Below are 21092 nucleotides of genomic sequence, written 5' to 3' on the forward strand. Positions count from 1 at the left end.
GAGTAGTTACTTAGCTAGGATTAGTGGGTAATTAGGGGAAACCAACATGGGATTGATTCATGCTTAATCTAATATGTTCACATGATTAAATTGCTTGCTTGTTGTGATGTCAACTTTATGCACATGTTATGTTTGATGAAATGCTAAGCCTATGAATCCTTGTATTTTTACCATCTCTTATCTACTTAACTTGACTTGTAAGATATAAACCAACTCGAGTCTTGTTAGACCATGCATAGAAGTTGATTAGGAGGAAAGTAAGTCGACTTGTAGGTGTTGTACAATCTAATCGATTCGGCTCCGGGACCCAACTCTTCCTAAGAACCGTAAGATATAACCCAACTCGGTTCCTCCACAACATTAATTGCTTGCAACCTTGTAAACATGTTTGTATGTTCAACACCATGAATCCCCCATGACCCCATGATATCCTAGCACTTTTAATCAATTGTTTACATCTTTCTTTTTATTGCTTGTTTTACCTTATCGTTTGCATTAGTCTAGACACAACTACAAACCCAAACAAATCGTGACACTAGCATAAATTGAGATAGATAGACTTAGAACCCAAAGCACACCGTCCCATGGATCGACCTCGACTTACCGCTAACTAGTTGTTTGTTGAGTATTATAAATGTGTTTGATTGAGAGCCCCGACGACGCTCACACCAAAATGGCGCCGTTGCCGGGGATGGTGCTATGTGATTAAGTTCTTACTTGTTTGTCTATTTTGATTTTGCTTTAACCTTGAGGAACTTGTTCCTCAAGGATTGTTTTTACCGTTTTCTTGTAGTTTCCTTGTTTGTAGTTATATCTTTGTCCTAGTTATGATGATGGCTCAAGACATGTGTTATGGAGTATGTGGTGGATCTTTTGAGTATGACTATGGGTATGGGGAGTTTGAGGAGCAAGTCAACACAAACCTACCTTATTATTCGTACAATGAAAATCCTAACCACTACCCCAATTTTTCTCACCAAAATCACCACACCCAATATCAACAACAACCACCCACCCAATACCCATCTCACAATGAACTTCAATTGCCACAATACAACCACTTTCACACCTACCCACAACAAGAAAATGAACCCATTGAAAATGTGATTCTCCAAATGATGGGAGATCAACAAAACTTCTTCAAGCAAATGCTAGAAGAGAGCCAAAAACAAGATAATGTTCTTAAAGGCATTGTTATCCAAAGAGAGGAGTTGGAGATTCAAATTGCCCAAATGAGAGAATCCCAAGAAACCACCCCCCACCACTCCTTGGACATTGACCATGAATGTGAGTTTGAAGGAGTTACCTTTGATGAGAAGTGGGAAGAGCCAACCTCTTTGGGCTCTTGTGAGTATGAAAGTGTGGTATTTGATGATGAAGACATGAGGTTGAGTAAGCCAAATACTCTTAACCTTTGTGAGTATGAGAGTGTATCATTTGAAGTGGATGTTGAGGTGTTGGTGAAGAGGGGTGAAGCCCCCATTTATGATTCTTATGGAGATAGCGATGATGACGTACCTATGGATGAAGCTTATGCGGGATATGTGTCTTGCAATGAAGAAGAGGAATGGAGTTGTGAGATTGCCTTACTTGAGGAGCCCATCCTTGAGAAGTTTGAGGTATGCTTCCATGAAGAAGATGAATTCCTTTTCCCCATTTCTCATGAAGACTACTTGGCCCCTACCATGGAGCCAATGATTGTTGGAGAGGATATGGTGGACCTTCTTCAAAAGGTCAAGGCATCATACAAAAGCTACTTGGTGGCAAAGCTCAAAGAGAAACTTGCACGTGAGGCTACTTGTGGGAATTTGGCATCCACAATGTCAACATCTAAGGAACTTGATCATCAAAGCCATGACAATTCTCCTTCCACCTTGGAAGGATTGAAAAATCAAAATGCTATCACCGTCACCGAAATTGAAGGAGAAGGTGGTGAGTCGAAGTCTCCAAACGAAAATGATCCATACTTCATTCCTAATGTTGACAAGAATCATGGGCGTGTTGGTTTGAAGCACTTCAAAAGCTCAAGTGCTAAGGGTAAAGTGAAGAAGAGAATGGATGACAAGCTCCCTTGGCCAAGCTTCATATTGAATTGGAACAAACCGTATTCATGCTTGTTTGAGGATTGTGCTCAAGCATTTGACCGGTTATTGAGAGCATTGAGCAACATGGACAACATCAATAATCATGGCAACAAGGAATGAGTTTGGTGGAGTCCTCCCTCAAACCACCATTTGTAAGATACCCTTTCCTTTAACTTTGCATTACATTTCCACTTGCATTTAGTTATATACATATACATTTAGCTTGCATTTGTATTATATTTCATATTGCATCTACATTAGTTAGTTCATATAGTATAGTTGCATTGTAATATATCTCACATGATTCATGTAGATAGTTGCATATAGACTAGAATTCATGCATAGTCACTAATGGCCAAACCTATTCATTTCTACACTAGAAATAGTGTTTAAATCGGTTTGGGGAGGTTTGATCATAGGTGACCATAATTTACTAGAAATCATGCATCATATAGTGTAGTTTAGATTGCATTCATTTGTTATATATGTCATATAGAATTGCATTTAGTTAGAGCATGCATTCATTCATATCATATCATTGCATTTGTACTTCAATTTCAAAAAAATCAAAAATCCAAAAACATGTATTTCTTTTTTATTCCTACTCCTACATGTACATTGAGGACAATGTCCAAAATAAAGTGGGGGATGGGAATTTATATTCCAAAAATACATAAAAATTGAAAAATTTCGAAAAATCACAAAAATATGTCTTTTAATTTCATAAAATCAAAAACCATAAAAATTGAAAATTTTGAAAAACCAAAAACAAGTTCATTTCCTTTGTAGTGTAGTCATGTTTATATTATTGTATATATTGTGTTTGTTTTATCCTTGTTCACATTAATCGACTACGCCACATCCGAGACATGAGGATATTGAAGACCGCATGGTATGATCTTTCCAATCTCCTTTTTTCTCTTTATGTTAATGACTATGTGGCTTTATTTTGATTGATGCGGTAAAAACAATGTGAATTTAGGATTGCATTTAGTTTATATGGCATATTAGTTGGTAGAAGCATATGCATTAGGATGTTTATATGTTAGTTGCATCATGGCATGTAGTTTGCATGTTAGAAAAATTTTGTGAAACCGTCTACTTGGGAAGCTTGACAAGTGTATATAGGCCCTAGTAGATGCTTTTTATTCTTAAGACTTTGCTTGTTAGAATACTTGTAAAACACCCTAGGATGTGTCATGCTAGTATCCTTTGACCCATGGTTTAAGGCCGAGTCAAGAGTACCTTGTGGTGTGATAACTCCTTGGCTACCGTTTATTCCAAGGTGACCCTTGAAACCATGCATCCATGCATCCATCATCCATGTTCTACCACATTTTTGTCATCAAAGGGAATGGACACAAAAACAAATCAATTTGAGTTCAAAGAAATGAAAAATGAAAGAAAGTTTGCAAAAATGCATCAAATGAAAAGAGGAGCAAAAATAGAACTCCTAAAGCTTCAAATACAAGGCACCCTCGTTACTAATTGGGGTGACTTTGAAAATGTTCAAAAAGAAATGCAAAAAGTTGTCAAGTATTGAAATGCCAAAAATCAAAAGAAATGGCAAAGAAAGTGTTCTCAAATGTCAAATGCCAATGAAATTGGGGGGAAAACAAAAATGAAAGCAAACTCCCAAAGTGAAACTCAAATATCTATCGATCCCTTTATCCATCGTATCCATTTTTGTGCATGGTAGAGAGGGGACGACCCTTCTTCTTGTCTAGGCAAGAGGGGGAATTCCGCGATCCTCCAGTGTTTCTAACACCATAGGGAGTCTACTCTTGACAAAAGCATTTAACGATTGAGGACAAAGGTACCCTAGCTTGACACATTTTGGAGGTGATTTATTGGTATCCTTCTAGGCTTAGTAGTTTGAACAAATTGCATCTATGAAGGATTGTGTACCCTTGAATTGCTTCCCTTGTAGGTAATTTCCGCCACTTAGATGAGGAAAGTGGCTATTCTTTTGTAGATGCATCCATTACTTGTTTCGTGTGCTTTAATGTTTGGATGTGTCGCCATTTTGGCAAGACCCACCTTGCCTTACAAGAAGGCATCCTACCTCATGGTTGTCTTGTTGTGAGTTGAAGGGGCGGAGTGAGACCCGCTAATTGTCTCATATCGGTTATGTTATTAGGTTAGTTTAAATAAAGGTCTAGTTTTAGTCACCTCTTTACTCGGGACGAGTAAAGGTTCGGTTTGGGGATATTTGATGTGACCATAATTAGCGCACATTTAGTCCCCTAATTGAGCCTATTTTGCATACTATTATAACATTTTATGGCCATTTTATCCGTCAAAACCTTCCTATTTGCTTTTCTATCGCATTTCATATGTTTTGTAGAAAAGGAGAGAATAAGGCGGAAATTCCCGTCTTTCGTGCATATTTGGAATCTTATTGATGATATTAGATGGACTAGTATGAAGAGGAGGCAAGAATGATGTCCAAGTATGTAGGAATAAAGAGTTTATAGAAGGCTCATAAGGGTTAAAAGCAAGGATGACGAGAAGGAAGCCATTTATGAAGAAATTGCTCGGAAACTAAACCAAGGGTTGCTCATTTGGCTCTGAAAGTATGCTAGATGGAACGGCGTCGAAAAAACAAGCGATCTAGGCTTTTGAATCACTCCAATAGGAGTCCGGATGAGAAAATGACGTCCGTTTTACAATCCGAGGTCAAACAAAGAAGTCGTTCGGGAATCCGCCCGTCTTCGCGAGAATCCGCCCGTCTTCCCCAAGACGCCCGTCTTCGCAGAATCCGCCCGTCTTCCCCAAGACGCCCGTCTTCTCTACAATCCGCCCGTCTTGTGGCTGGGAAAAACAAGAAATTCATTTGGAAGACAATCCGCCGGATTCCCTACAATCCGCTCGGATTCCCCAAAGACAATCCGAGCGTCCCTCTCTTGAATCCGCTCGGATTGCCCAGCCCAAATCCGGCCGTCCCGACTCCCATCCGCACGGATTTCAGCACAAAGACGTTTTCATTCTTCTAGCAACGATAAGAGAAGCCCTTCTCTCGGAGAATCCCGGAGTCTCCTTGCTCAACTTAAAAGTGTAATTACTAGTTTAGCCCTTAGTTAACCCTAATGCATCCTCCCTAATTTCCACTATAAATACCCCATTTGTAATGATCTTTTTATGAAGTTTTATCACATCTTTTTAGCTAGAAATCTCTCTTAGATTAGATTAGGAGTAGATTAGAATAGATTACTCTTCAATCTTTCCACAAATTACACATTAATCTCTCCTTAATTATTGTTCAAGTTTATTATTCAAGTTTATTATTGGGTAATTGAAGATTATTGGGTTATTATTGGGAGATTGACAACCTTCCATCAATCAATCAAGTTTCTTCTATTATTCTTGCTTTATTGTTTGGATCATCTCAAGTTGGTATAATTCCTTTACTCTTTAATCTTTATTGTTCATTTCTTCATTCTATTATCATGTTTATACTTGTTGTGATGATTGACACCATTAATGACATGTTTCCCATGATAATGAGTGAGTAGTTACTTAGCTAGGATTAGTGGGTAATTAGGGGAAACCAACATGGGATTGATTCATGCTTAATCTAATATGTTCACATGATTAAATTGCTTGCTTGTTGTGATGTCAACTTTATGCACATGTTATGTTTGATGAAATGCTAAGCCTATGAATCCTTGCATTTTTACCATCTCTTATCTACTTAACTTGACTTGTAAGATATAAACCAACTCGAGTCTTGTTAGACCATGCATAGAAGTTGATTAGGAGGAAAGTAAGTCGACTTGTAGGTGTTGTACAATCTAATCGATTCGGCTCCGGGACCCAACTCTTCCTAAGAACCGTAAGATATAACCCAACTCGGTTCCTCCACAACATTAATTGCTTGCAACCTTGTAAACATGTTTGTATGTTCAACACCATGAATCCCCCATGACCCCATGATATCCTAGCACTTTTAATCAATTGTTTACATCTTTCTTTTTATTGCTTGTTTTACCTTATCGTTTGCATTAGTCTAGACACAACTACAAACCCAAACAAATCGTGACACTAGCATAAATTGAGATAGATAGACTTAGAACCCAAAGCACACCGTCCCATGGATCGACCTCGACTTACCGCTAACTAGTTGTTTGTTGAGTATTATAAATGTGTTTGATTGAGAGCCCCGACGACACTCCACATCACCTGTGGCAGGCTCGCCGAGGGTCTTGGATATGAGTACGCGGATTTGTGTCCCGGCTGGCGAGTTTGTCTGGCCGAGACCCAGGTGACAGGCCGATGGGCTTCGCCGGCTAGACTGTCTAAGTCGTTGACTTTGCTATGGATACCCTTGACCTTGCTCAATATGTTGATTTGGTCAGCGGTGCAGAATATGCCCCATCAGTTATAATAGTCTTCTCTAATAGACTTAAAACAAGATCACCATTAAAGGTGGAAATGTATAGTACTCACCATAGATCTCCCTTTGTCGATCGTCATTACCATTTGGTCGATCCAATATCTTTCTAGATAACCAACATAATGCAATTCTTAATATTGCACCTTAGGCACTTCACCAAATGTGAATGATAACTTTGGTGATGAATACACAAACAAAATGTACTTAGCTGCATAAGCTACATTGAAGCAACTATAATTATACATATTAGACTTCTCACAATAGTCAAAACATGTTCTCTTATAACTCATTAGCATCGGTGTTCTAATTAAATATAGAGCTCGTACTCTCATGTCGTTTAAAAGAACAAATAATCTTCTTTATTATTTTCTCTTTCTAATAAATTGACATAGAATAAAGCATACACGTAGTCTTTGTGATTTTGCGCCCAAAATCATATTATTTACTAAAAGCTCTATATACATCATCATTCTTATATTAGAAAACAACGAATCTCGATGATTGTTTCACTTATATTTACTCTTTGCAAATTCACAATATTTTACAAAAAGAATTTGACTTCTTACCAACATAAAATCAATCATCATAATCTCATATAGTGTGGTGTAAGCAAAATGTAACATAAATAATTGAACCTTACGCAACCATTATTTATTGACATAGCCATTATCCAACAAATTAATACTTCTAATTTTGGTTCAATTAGTCACGTATAAAACATGCGACTATCATTTTCTCTACACCCCCACAATCAAAGATTTACATGCTCTTCACAAATTATAAGATATCAACTCTAAACATGATGAATAAATTTATCAAATAAGTTGAACGTCTTCCCCCACATGTTGTCACGCCACAAATTAGTGACAAACATAATCGTTCAAACAAAATATACACATTATTCATTCATTCATCGTCTCAACTTTTAGATATCATATAATTATTGACAAATTATGTTCTCCATAATCTACTTTTATGAAGCTTTGACAAATAATCATTTCAAATTTTTGTCACACATATCCAAGATACTATATAAATTTAAAACAAAATATTTAGCCCCCACATTTGGTTCATAACTCAAATATCAATTTTAGTTCATCTCATAATCAAAACTAAAATAAAATAATAAAAAAAAACAATCCAAATGTGTGAAATATTTTGCTTGATAAACATATTATACACATAACAATATCTTGGTCACTCAATCATTCTAGCTACTTTGTCATTCGAAATCTTGGAACAATTTCATTCACATAATCTCGAAATCAATTATTAAAAATAATTTTACCAAGACTATAGACATGTCTTACCAAATAAAGTAGTAGCTTAAACATATGAATGATTAAGGCATATATAATTTGACAAAACCTTCATATTTATCATCATATATATTTTAAAGGAAAGTCTCGAGAACATACCTTAACCACAAGAATGGAATTGAGCAATAAAATTATAGATAATATCATTCTTTTATGAATCTCCATAAACTTTCCAGCACACTACCATGACATTGCTGCCTATTTTAAGGAATCTAAATGACAGAATCTGCTCCCAGCTTCAACTACAAAGTTGTAGCCCTTCTTCTTAGCTTTCCAACGCCATATTATACGCCTCAAACAAAGGTCTAGAGACCGAGTTATGGCCAAAATACCGACGTGCTGTCTCACTCCATACGGGCTGAATCTTCTAGACGAACATAAATATTTTCTCCAATCAAATGATTCTCAATGACGAGAATACAACAACAATAATAGTGACAAAATTTCGTTTCTCAATTGTTGGAAAATATAGTATCACTATAGGGGCGAAGATATAATTAGAGAATATTTATTGTTGTGTCGTGGTATGGAGGCCACTGAATGAGAAACGAAATCGCCCCGACTACGGTACAAATCGATATAGGCGTCGTCCCCCAAGGTCACACAACACTCCTAAAAGTTGTGTACTCAACCATTAGGAGTTGGAACTCACATGGTATGCTCAAAATTATCATAGAGAAGTAGTAGAGATATATGGAAGATGTATTATTCTCAAATGACTACACTTTTCTATTTATAGTGGTAGAAATGGACATCATAACCACAAAGTTAATGGCATAACCACTACCCATAAACATGGGTCAAACATGATGTTAGTGGCTATAAACATGCAAGTAGTGGAGAGAGTGTAGAGATTCTCTTACGAGGCAATGGAAGGCTTCTCTACAATGTAATCTATCTAGACGACATTGCTAGTCTTTGCATTACTTCCAACACATATTTTATTTGGTCCAGTTCACGGCCCACCTATTTACTCTACTTTAATCTTCGGTCCGGTCCTGGACCAGACCGAATGAACCACGGACTGGACCATGGGCCGAACTTATATAACAAAAGAATTTTTTAAATGGTAAAATTGTTGATTTTCTTTATCTGGTTTGTTTACACGTAGGGTAGAGCGCGGATCGGATATCCGATTGAAAGTGCTAGTTCGGATCGGATATCCATATTAAAAATTCCTAAAGTCAGATATCCATATCCAAACCAAATGTTTCGGATATCCAAAATAATCAGAATGGATGCGGATATCCATATTTTGAAATTTATTTTAAAATTAAGTTTTAAATACGATCATATTCATCGTCTTAAATGATGTTTTTCTTTAGTATTCTTACTCAAATGTTTTTAACATAAAATTTAAGTACTATTTACATATTTTTCTAATATTTTAAACTTTAAATTGTTGTATCAGATAAAATTGTATTTCTCGAAATTATACTAGAAAATTATAGTTTCGGATCGGATAGGATATCCAAATGTCTTAATTCTAATATCCATATCCAAACCAAAACCAAATATTTCGGATTGGATATTCGATCCAAACTTAACTTTCTGATCAGATATCCAAAAATTCGGATCGGATATCGGATCGATTTGGATACTCGCCTTTTTTGCTCAGCCCTAGTCGTACTATAAAATGAGTAATTATGTACTTATATCTAGTAAGAAGATAATGTTGCTTATTTTGATCGTTACGAACTTCTTGAGTTCTAATCAATCAATATTATATATATAATTCAGAAACTAAGAGACTTTTATATAATTAAATAACTATACAAATTAATTATATTATATAGTTTTAAATCACAGTGTTGTGTGATAGACCGAATAAGGAGCTTCAACGTAAATATTATATAGTTTTGGTTGAAGTATAAATTTAGAAAATACCATAATATGGTGAGTTTCCTTAAAATAAACAGTCTCCATTTATGGTATTAATTAGTATAAAGATGTTAATTATTTAGCATACACAAATATAATATAAGTATGTTATATTTTGGAAACTATTAAAAGGTAAATAAATCAATCTAAATTTCCAAAAAATATAGTATTCCATAATTCAGTAGACTTGTAATTTAATTAGTATATAATAATGATTGCTCTAAAATAATACTATAATATAATATTTCAGATTTATTTAAATATATAACTCTAATACAACTAGATAATCAACTAATGTGATAGTAACCACCCATGTGAGCAGTAAAAACAACAATAATAGTAACGAGAATAATGAAGGTCATACTTGCAGCAACGAGAGTAGTAAAATTAACAATAATAAATGCGGGATTAGTTAAAGTAAAAATAATGACGGCGGGAGAAGTGAAAGTAATACGGAGTAGTAGTCACAACACAAGTAATGAAAGTAACAATAGAAACAACAAAGAGAGTATGAAAAACTAACTAACAATTCGGTTTTAGAAAAATATTAATTTATTTAAATATATGAGTGACAAAACTAATAGGTTAACCGTAAAAATAGCATGAGTAGTTAAATAAACAACAATAACCGAAGAAGTAGTGAACTTAATAGTATTAACATTGAATATAGTAAGTGGTGGAGCTAGGGGGGCGGGGCTAGCAGGGGCGGTTGCCCCCTAGCGGATGAAATTTTCGAAGTTTTTAGTTAAATTTTTCAAAAATTTTTCGAGGGTGCCTTATAAAATTAGTCGTTCGCCCCCTCCTAAAATTTTCCGCCCCCCCTAAGTTGAAATCCTGGCTCCGCCACTAAATATAGTGAAAGTAATAATATAACAGCGGGAGTGGTGAACGTGTCTCATAATTTGTTAGTTAATTTTACATCTCATCATAATTTCAAGATATAAATTGTAAATGTATGTGTTAATAAAATTTAGCGAATCATATTTCATAGAAAATAAAATTTAAATGGTAAAATATAGGTAGCCTGGGCATAGCAGGACATCAAACCTAGTTTTATATATTACACCATGTCGCTTACAATCATATTTGGTCCATTTGGTTTGGTCCATGCGTTTTTCTAGTCAAAATTAGACCAGACTAATATTATTATGGTTCGATTCCCGGTGCACCTTTAAATCATTATTTGGTTATAGGTCTAGATAGTTTGGTTCGGTCCGAGCCGGTCTCGAACCAATACACCCTACTCCTGAACCCGACACAACACGACACGACATGTGGGCCAACCTAGCCTTCGGGCCCAATACCCCCTTACTGATGTACTGAACTAATGCAAACAAAAATACCCGACTCAAAACCGGGTCTCCATTCACAACTCTCTCTACCTTCTCCAAACCCTAACCGCCACCACCGCCGCCGCCGCCGCCACCTCGACCACCGACATTCCCATGGCGTCGAGACGTCTACGTGCTTTCAAGCGATGGATGTCATCAAACAACATCCAATACAGCAACGCGCTTCACTTCACCGACGATGAACTCGCCGGAATATCCGTATTCTCCACGCGCGACCTCTCCGAAGGCGACTTGATCGCTACGATACCTAAAATATCTTGTCTTACTATAAAAAACTCCGGTGCTTCGGAAATGATTGAAGCTGTAGGTTTGGAAGGTAGCTTCGGATTATCCGTAGCTATAATGTATGAGCGTAGTTTAGGTTCGGATTCGCCTTGGTCTGGTTACCTTCAGTTATTGCCGTTTCAAGAGGAGTTGCCTTTGGTTTGGAGTTTGGATGAGCTTGATCGTTTTCTGTGTGGTACTGAGCTTCACAAGGTGCTGCTCGTTTCTTTCGGTTTTGCCCGTAAATAGTCACTCCGTCACTGTCATTTGTTTACGTTTGATTAAAATGCCGCTCATAATGAATATAAAAGCTAAACAAATGACTGAGACGGAAAGAGTACCTCTCACCTTCGTATGATCTTGTGTAGTTTAAATTGTAGAATGTCATTGCTGTTTGTAATTTGCGATGTTAATTAAGGTGGTGCTTTCCTTTTTACGGAGTTTTGCTCTTTAATCGTAGTGTGGCTTTGCGGTTGAAATGATTATTTCATTTGCTAGCTCAAATTCCAGTTTGATTCTTTATAGAAAAAAGCGATTGGAAGTCTGACTTAGATTTGAAACATAGATGAGAGTTGGGTGTTTTTTCCCTGGTTGGTTTCTAAATTAACTCTTCAATTGCACATGATTATATGGTCAGTCTTTTTCGATGGAGGGAGTTTATCGTGTATAACAAAACGCGATTGGTGGAAGGGGACTGGGGTGGTACATGAGTAGATGAATTGGGGGTAAAAACATCCATGTTGATAGTGTGGGATGAGATTTAATGTTTGGGACGGAAAATCAAACTTAGGTTGATTGCTTCAAGTGCTATTGCATGATCTTGAATTTATAACAAGTGGCAAGTTTTTGAGCTTTATCGTGTCTAATGATATTATCTAGAGGAATGCTTGCTTAACTATTTGTTGGGAGTACTATGTTAGAGTCTCACTAAAATTACAGGAGTAGAGTAATGTTATAGAATTGAAGTCAAGGACATTAATTTGTGTTGAGTTCACAGAGAGCCATTGTTAAAATTGTCGATCTCTTCAGGAAAATAATTACGGTATGACACAATCATACAGATGGTTGTTACTGCTTGTAAGTTGTGAACCTGTGATATGTTTATCTTTAGAAGTTCACTAGATTCTTGCTTTGCGCGCTTGTTTTAATCTGAAATGTACTATAAAAGTTTTGGATTTTAATGTTTTCCGGACATTTGTAGACAGACTTTGAAAGAAGATAAAGCTCTTGTCCATGAGGACTGGAAAGATTACATATTACCTCTAATTCACTCGGAGGAATTTGCATTGAATCCTAAGTTTTTCAGAGTAGAAGATTACTTTGCTGCAAAAAGTCTTGTAGCCTCTCGATCCTTTCAAATTGATGATTACCATGGTGAGGGAATGGTTCCTCTGGCTGATTTGTAAGTTTCACTCGTACTTCGTCTTCTCAGTTGGATAACGTTTAAACTTCTACTCTGCCAATGATATATAGGTCCCCAGTTTGCTTCATCTTTCCTCGTGTATAATCATTATGACGAGCCTTCACACCTTCATGTGGGCTAAAAATTTAGAAGCGATGAAGATTTCTCCTCTATTGAGGATCTAAGATGATGAGAAACTTTTGACAGACTCTTCTAAATTGTTGCGTGCCCTCTCTCGTCAATCGTCATTATACTAGTTTCTAGTTATCAACTTATCCCTATATATTGCATTCTCTCTATCATCATTGTTCATTCGACAATTTTCTTGATCTTTAGATGCTTAGCATTCTTTTGTCCTGTTTTGCTGCTTTAAATATTAAATGCTAAATCAGTTTTAGTTGTGAAATTTAGATTTAATCACAAAACTGGGGCCGAGGATGTGCACTTCACATCTGTCGAATCTGATGACAGTGATGATGAGGGCTTGTCTGATGATGACAATAGCAACGGTGATGAACTGACAACTCAGACATTTTTGACTGAAGAGGATGAGTCGATGACTAATGGAATCGATCATAGTTCTTCCGTTGGCCCTGAATCACAGCCTCAAGATGTGACAGACAACCCCCTCGTTTTGGAGATGGTTCTCGTGAAAGATGTGAAAGCTGATGCAGAGGTTAGCATCTATTATCCACCTATTTCCCCTCCCCATTTGGATTTTTTTTTTGTTCTAACGTTTTCCATTTTCCAGTGGATTTCTTTTTCTGTTTTCTGACTTTTATTACTACAATGGGTATATCAAAATGACTTGATGAGCTAGTTGTGCTTCTTTTTATTGTGAAGGTGTATTCCTTTGATGTAATTATCAATTATAAAGCTTCAACTTTTGTTAACATAGGACTAAAACTGTGTACACCGACCTTCCTTTTACCTATTACCTATGGTGATGTCTGATATTTTATTGTAAATGTTCTTTCTTATTCTTTTGGATCCCTTTCATCGGTTCTTATTTAGATGGGGGTCACTAATTTACTGAAGGTGATTTGTTGTAATATGCCTTGCCACAAATGGATAACCATTACCGATGTGTTAAATTTTCACGATTATGTTTCTTATATCCAACTCTTTTTACCTTTTCAGGTCTTCAATACATATGGATCTGTAGGCAATGCAGCTCTACTGCATCGTTATGGGTTCACAGAACTGGATAACCCATATGATATTGTGAACATTGATATGGAACTTGTAGTCAAATGGAGTTTGACTCTTGTCACAAGTCGTCAAAGTAGAGCCAGAATATCTTTATGGAGAAAGCTAAGCTACTCCGGCTGTATTAGCCAGAACTCAGAATATTTTGAAATCTCGCCCGATGGAGAGCCCCAACTCGAGCTATTGATTCTATTATATTTAATCTTATTACCCGAAGAAGCATATACTAAATTGGACCTGAAATTAGCTACAAGTCGAGAGTTAGCCAATTCAAGTGCTCCTGATTTGTCTCACAAAAATCAACTTATGTGCTCGGATCTATCAGAATTGAGTACTCAAATGTTGTTAACGAAGGATGTTTGCAAAGCTCTATTGTCCCTAGCTGATATGAGAGAGAGTTTATATGGCGCAGGCTCACTGGAAACTGATGTCGAAAACCTGAGAAGATGTGAATGTATCAAGGAAAGAAAGTTGTATCACTCATTGGTCCTTCGTATTAGTGAAAGAAGGATAATCCAGAAGCTCAGATGTTATACACAGAAGGGGATGAAGTCACTAGGAAAGTCGCCTCCTTCGAAGAAATTGAAATCCTGACGCATTATTTTCTATTTTTGGGACTAAACCATCAGGTGTAGTCCGGATTCAATTTTTGATATTGTTGTATCTTAGACTCTTAAAGACATGATTTAGTTTAAGCTACATCGGCCATTATTTTTAGCGACATGGGCGAGCCTTGAGAAGAATGCATCTACATTCTGCCAGATCCATGTATTTTTGGTATCTTTGTTTGAATTTAGGCTATGTTTGGCGCTAAGTAGACTACAAAGCGGATTATAAGTACAAAGTGGATGATAAGTATTCCACCCTACTCGATATGATCTGATTTGTTTCGACCTCGTTCATAACCAAGTTGAATAGCCTAATTGTGGTCATGTTTATTGGAGTCATTAACATTCTAATGACATTTAAATATATTGGTTGCGTGTCACACAGAGTTTGACAACCGAGGAGTTGAATTTCTAACAATTTAACGGAATTTATAAGAATTTAAATACATTAAAAATGTCCTGGTTGATCTCAATCGGAAGGTTATGTGAATATTTTAACTATCTATTATCACTGGGAATATTTTGAGTAATTTAATATGTGAATATTTAACTATCTATTATCAATAGGAATATTTTGAGTAATTTAATATGTGAATATTTAACTATCTATTATCACTAGGAATATTTTGAGTAATTTAATATGACTCAAAAGTCAAGCAGGGCTAGTCAATTAAAATTACGGGACTAATATTTTTTTGTTACTTATTATTGTGGTATTTAGTTTAAATGTTTAATACTCTGTATTATTTTGGCGTATTATAATTTAAACTTATTGGGTATTTAACTATTGGGTTTAATATTACTCCTATCTGCTGTCATTTACGTGAGAGCTTGAATCTTATCGATGACATTAAAACTATATAAAGAAACTGATTAAATTATTGAGACAACAATCGACCAAAATTAATCCCATCTGAAAAACAAACACAAGTTATCTCTAGCTATTTATTTCTTTTCAAACAATTCGGACGAACAAAAATGGCGATGATGAGCATTAACAATACGTTCTTCATATCGCATGGGTCACCGAGCATATCGGTCGACGACTCCATAACGGCAAGGAAATTCTTAAAGGGATGGAAAGAGCATGTGTTAGAGGAGACACCCAAAGCGATACTAGTCGTATCTGGTCACTGGGAGACTCCTCAACCAACTCTTTGCGCTGTTGATGGCCTTTTTGATACCACCCATGATTTCTACGGTTATCCTCCTCCCATGTATAAGGTCTTTTTTTCCAACTCAAATCCTATATGATAGTTCGGTTTCGCTTTCCGTGTTCCCCTTTTCACAAATTCTTGTATAGAACAGTTTAACTTGAAATCTACTAAAATAACTTTTTTGTAAGAAGGACGTCATTGTCTTTGGTAGATAGGTTTACACGTTTATTTTTATTATAAAACCGTTTTTACTAGACTTATACTCATTGACCTAGCTGATAAATCGGTCTATTTGTTAACGCAGCTCAAGTATCCAGCTCAGGGGGCCACAGAATTGGCAAAGCGAGCTCAAGAGCTCCTAAAGGGATCGGGATTTAACCCAGTGTTCACAGACGAGGAACGTGGACTTGACCAAGGAGCATGGGTGCCATTGATGCTCATGTACCCGGAGGCTGGTATCCCTGTTTGTGTACTATCTGTTCAAATGCACATGGATGCTACTCATCACTTTAATATGGGACGTGCACTCACCTCTCTTAAAGATGAAGGTGTCCTTATCATTGGTTCCGGTGGCGTAATCAACAACATGAAAGAAATGCACCACTCTCGTTTCGAACCAGTTCAATCATGGGCCAGCGAATTTGATGGCTGGCTTGAAGATGCTCTCACTTCGGGCAGGTAGGTAATTCCTTGCCTAAATCGATTGGGTCCTGTGAAAATAGCAGCCCGTTACCCTTGGTGTTAACCCAACAAGGGCAACCTTATCAAGAAATAAGGATGGGATTAGCTCTTCATAATCTTCACATTACAATATTTGATTAAAGAACCTATGAGCACTTAGATCAACTGATAAGGGATTGTTCTAGGTTAACCAGAAGTTTTGTGTTCAAGCCCTGAAAATACAACATTGTTAAAATTTATGAGGAAGAGTTTTGCCATCCTAATAATCTTACCCGGTTCGAATCAGGACTACACCAAATGGTTTATACAAAAAAAAAACAATATTTAATTAAAGAGAACGTCCTAAAAAAAAAGTTCTCTAAAGTTTATCAAGATTTGATAAGGAATACTCCCCTCTTATTTATCCTAAAATTCTCATTTCTCTAATATATATGAGGAGTATTATAATAAAAAGGGAACATTATAATAAATGGGGAACATTAGGCTCAATCTAGCCTTCTATTAATTAGAGATCTAGAACTCCTAATATTATCTTTCAAGTTCACCTTTTTGCGAAAGATTTCAAACTTCTTCCGCTTGTTGCCTTGACTTGGTCATGAATCGGGCTTGGAACTCTTAACTATTTAAGTGGTGACTCTTAGGTCTCGAGATTGGATTGTTAAGCGATTGACTTTGATTTGCATTACTTTAATTGAGTTCGGTTGATTTTCTTTGATTTATCTTCAAAATCGTTATCAGTTCGAACTAAATCATCAATTTTTTGACTTCCTAAAATCCCCGCTGTGATCATATGTATCGATAAATCCTTGAAATTATACATCTACAACTAAAGTACCACATAATCAGCTAAGGTTTTTGAAACCTTAACTTATATTTTTTTATAGGTTTCAAGATGTGAATGAATATCTCAAGAAAGCACCTCATGCAGAAAGAGCACAACCTTTCCCAGATCATATATACCCGTTGCATGTTGCCCTTGGGGCTGCCGGAGAAAATGCCAAAGCGGAGCTTATACATCGCAGTTGGGACTGGGCCACCTTATCTTATTCGTCTTACAAGTTCACTGATAGCCCCGTTTAATGACTTCATACAAAGTGTTTAATGTCCGGGAATTTGAAAAAATAATTGAAATCCTGAATTTGAGATAATGTAACCCGCATGTAGAAGTGCAAAACAATCAACATTATATTTGTGTAATTTCAGAGCATATGTTTATTTACATCTGTATAATTAATTTGCAGGATTTGTTTGTTTCCTTTATAACTAACTATGAATATGAGTATATTGGTATATTATTATATCAACACTTATTGATGTTAAGAATTGGAGAAGATCAAATTCAAATTAAGTGAATGTGGGACGGGTTAGGGAGTCAGATCATTATAAATATTCAAAATATATTGTTTGTACCCAATTTTTTTTGAATCAACAAACCAAATTAATAAGTTATCTTGTCCATAAACCACACTAATTACAGTTACATGCTTTAATGAGTTTTACATTTTTGTGCTTGCTTCTTACCTCATCCTTAACTACTAAAATTCACAAACTTCCCCTTTTGGGTCTCTTATGGATAGTACACTCTTATGAATAGTAATGAACAGTAATTTGTTGCATCTAAGCCACTCATTCACTTTGTTCCTCAACTTGCATCTAAGACCACCTCCAACCATGCTCAATACTCTTCCTCATCTCACTCTCTCTTATCACTTTATACTCATCCACCTCATTATTCCTCAACTTTTCAATTTACAAACAAAACACTCTTCCAACAATAATTTATACTTATTCATCATCACTCTCTTTCATCATTTATCTCTCTTACTTTAAAATACCCCACACATTTTTTACATTAAAAATCTATTTTCGTAATTTGTTCGGGTTTACAACTCGATAATTTACCGACTTCGGTTTTATTATAGAAAAAAGGTAAGACGTTTTTTTTGCTTTAAAAGAATATTTTCCAAGACAATTTCTAAAACATAAAAGAGATAACATTTAAAACAATATTTTACAAGGTTACATTAATACAATATTTAAACAAACACATCAAATAGTACATAGATAAATTAAATACAAGAAAATATAAAACGATAAAGAAAATACAATAAACTAAAATACCGTTGAAAAAGAAAATAATACAACATTAGTTGAGGTCACCAATTTTTTGCCAAATATTTCCAATTAGATATGCTCTTAGGACTTGACGTGCCCTTGCATTTCTTATACGATTTTCGTTTTGAATATACGCAGTTATAGGAGCTGTATATCCAACTTCATACTCGGGATCTTAAACATTAAGATGACATTCCTCATTCCCGTTATTGTCGAACTCAGTAGGGTCGGAGTAGTTAGTATACGTATCTCTTTCATCTTCCACTACCATGTTATGTATTATGACGCAAATTTTAAAATTTTGCGCATCATTTGCTCGCTCCAAGTAAGTGATGGTTGGCGAATGACTGCAAATCTAGCTTGTAGTACGCTGAACGCCCGCTCAACATCTTTACGAGCCGCTTCTTGACGCTCTGTAAATAATCTATCCTTGGGTGTTTATGGGAGTTAAATTGATTGTATGAAGGTCGTCCACTGTGGATAGATCCCATTGGTTAGATGATACCTCGTGTTATAATGTTTTCCATTAACCATATAGTTAACACGAGGTGCTCGTCCATTCATCATATCATCAAAAATAGGAGAGAGATGGAGTACAGTCAAGTCATTACAAGACCTAGAATCCCAAAAAAAGAATGCCATATCCAAAGGTCTTGTGAGGCAACGGTTTCAAGAATGACAGTAGCTCTACCACTTCGGCCTTGATACACCCCCCTCCAACCAACCGGGCAATTCTTCCATTGAAAATGCATGTAATCAATACTTCCCATCATTCCAGGGAACCCTCGGTGAGCACCGATTTGTAGGATCCTTTGGAGGTCATTTGCATTAGGTTATCGTAAGTACTCTGCTCTAAATGCATCGATAACAGCTTCAAAAATTTTTCTAATGCAACAAATGTTGTTGATTCACCAAGCCGACAATACTCATCTGTTCTATCTTCTCCTTCTCCATACTAGATGATGAAGATGATGACAATTCAAATAAAAAATCCATTTGAGGTGAAAAAGAAGGAAGATAAGTGTGATGAATAATACAACTAAGAGAATAAGTATATATCTATATATAGACAAGAGATTTCATTTAAGTAATTGATCTTATCAAATCTTATCCGTACTCTGGATAGAACCAACCATGAGCAAACAACTGGGATTTCATTTATCCAATCGATATTATCCAATCTTATCCATAATCTGGATAGAACCAACCATGAGCAAACAACTAGGATTTCATTTATCCAATCGATATTATCCAACAACTGGGATTTCATTTATCCAATCTTATCCATAATCTAGATAGAACCAACCATGAACAAACAAATGGGATTTCATTTATCCAATCGATATTATCCAATCTTATCTGTAATCTATATAGAACCAACCATGAGCAAACAACTGGGATTTCATTTATCCAATCGATATTATCCAATCTTATCCGTAATCTAGATAGAACCAACCATGAGCAAACAACTGGTATATCATTAAAACATTATTTTACAAGGCTACATTAATACAATATTTTAAAAAAACACACCAATATATTACATAGATAAATTAAATACATGAAGATAACATTCTTGAAACGAAAAGACAACACTCTCTAGAAACGAAAAGACGACACTCTGACAAGATAATATAACACTTGAAAATGGAAAATATTAATCTAGTTGTTTTGCAAGTCTTGGAACAGTGATAGTTTCCATTGTTCTTCCGCCGGAGTTAAATCATTCCTTGATTGTAAAGATTGATATGCATTCCATTTGTATAACCTTTCATCCTGTTGGCTCTGAATGGTTCAAGTTTTGCTAATATTGAAACAGCTGCTAATGTGGCTTTAATACATTTACATGATACCCAGAAGCAACTGCATTTGGACCCTTCCAATATCTTGTTACAGCAAAATTAGAAACTTGCTGCTGATACTTTTAGAGAGTTGGATAAAGCTAGGGTTAGCTTCCTTTGTGACACTCCCATATACCGAGGAGCCTTAACCAGACTTTCCCTAGCATATAAGAGCATCACCATCTCGGTTGCCCGAGGAAAGTAATCATCAAAGGTCAATAAAAGAACATTTATAAATATTTTACAAGTGATACAACCAAACTTCTAAAAGGAAAGATACAACTCGTCAAGCTATATGCCACTACTGTCATTACTCGTGAAGACTCATCCCCGCCAGGACTCCAACTACCATCCAAGACTACACCTGCTAAGACGGACTGCTCACCATAGGGGATCACGGCAGACACAACAAAACAAACAAGACAACCACACAAGGTCAGTAACAGAGGCATGACACAACAATCGGTAACAACATATTACAAACACAACCAAACACACACACACAGTCACAACTACTCCAACCAATCTCCGTCACCGACTGTCCACTGGACCAGCCCTGCCAGTGGGGGACCGCATCCGTTCCCACCTAAGCCCCGCTTATTATACCGAGCGATAACCCTATCCCATTAATGTGCACATCCCCTCCCGTGGCGGGTTCCACGGAGGGCGAAACTAGGGTGTGAGGCCACTCCCGCAAGTGACTCCACTCAGCCGAGGACGCACCTCGAGAACCAAAAACAATCCATCGCAGACAACTGCAATACAACAACAACCAACAAAATA

General features: G+C 36.3%; 2 protein-coding genes across 2 annotated transcripts; both read left to right on the top strand.

Annotated features, from left to right (window-relative positions):
* Positions 1 to 11008: 11008 nt before the first annotated feature.
* LOC141647405 (ribosomal lysine N-methyltransferase 3) lies at positions 11009 to 14685 on the top strand. The gene is made up of 4 exons (XM_074455557.1): positions 11009 to 11509; positions 12502 to 12698; positions 13110 to 13374; positions 13839 to 14685. The coding sequence occupies exons 1-4, from the start codon at positions 11126 to 11128 to the stop codon at positions 14499 to 14501; spliced, it is 1509 nt and encodes a 502-aa protein (XP_074311658.1). The 5' UTR covers positions 11009 to 11125; the 3' UTR covers positions 14502 to 14685.
* A 735-nt stretch (positions 14686 to 15420) lies between these two features.
* On the top strand, positions 15421 to 17514 carry LOC141647406 (4,5-DOPA dioxygenase extradiol-like). The gene is made up of 3 exons (XM_074455558.1): positions 15421 to 15739; positions 15977 to 16350; positions 17238 to 17514. Exons 1-3 carry the CDS (start codon positions 15494 to 15496, stop codon positions 17431 to 17433), a joined length of 816 nt encoding a protein of 271 aa, XP_074311659.1. The 5' UTR covers positions 15421 to 15493; the 3' UTR covers positions 17434 to 17514.
* Positions 17515 to 21092: the final 3578 nt, after the last annotated feature.

The sequence above is a fragment of the Silene latifolia genome, chromosome 3 (assembly GCF_048544455.1).
Source record: "Silene latifolia isolate original U9 population chromosome 3, ASM4854445v1, whole genome shotgun sequence".
Classification (NCBI taxonomy): Eukaryota; Viridiplantae; Streptophyta; class Magnoliopsida; order Caryophyllales; family Caryophyllaceae; genus Silene; species Silene latifolia.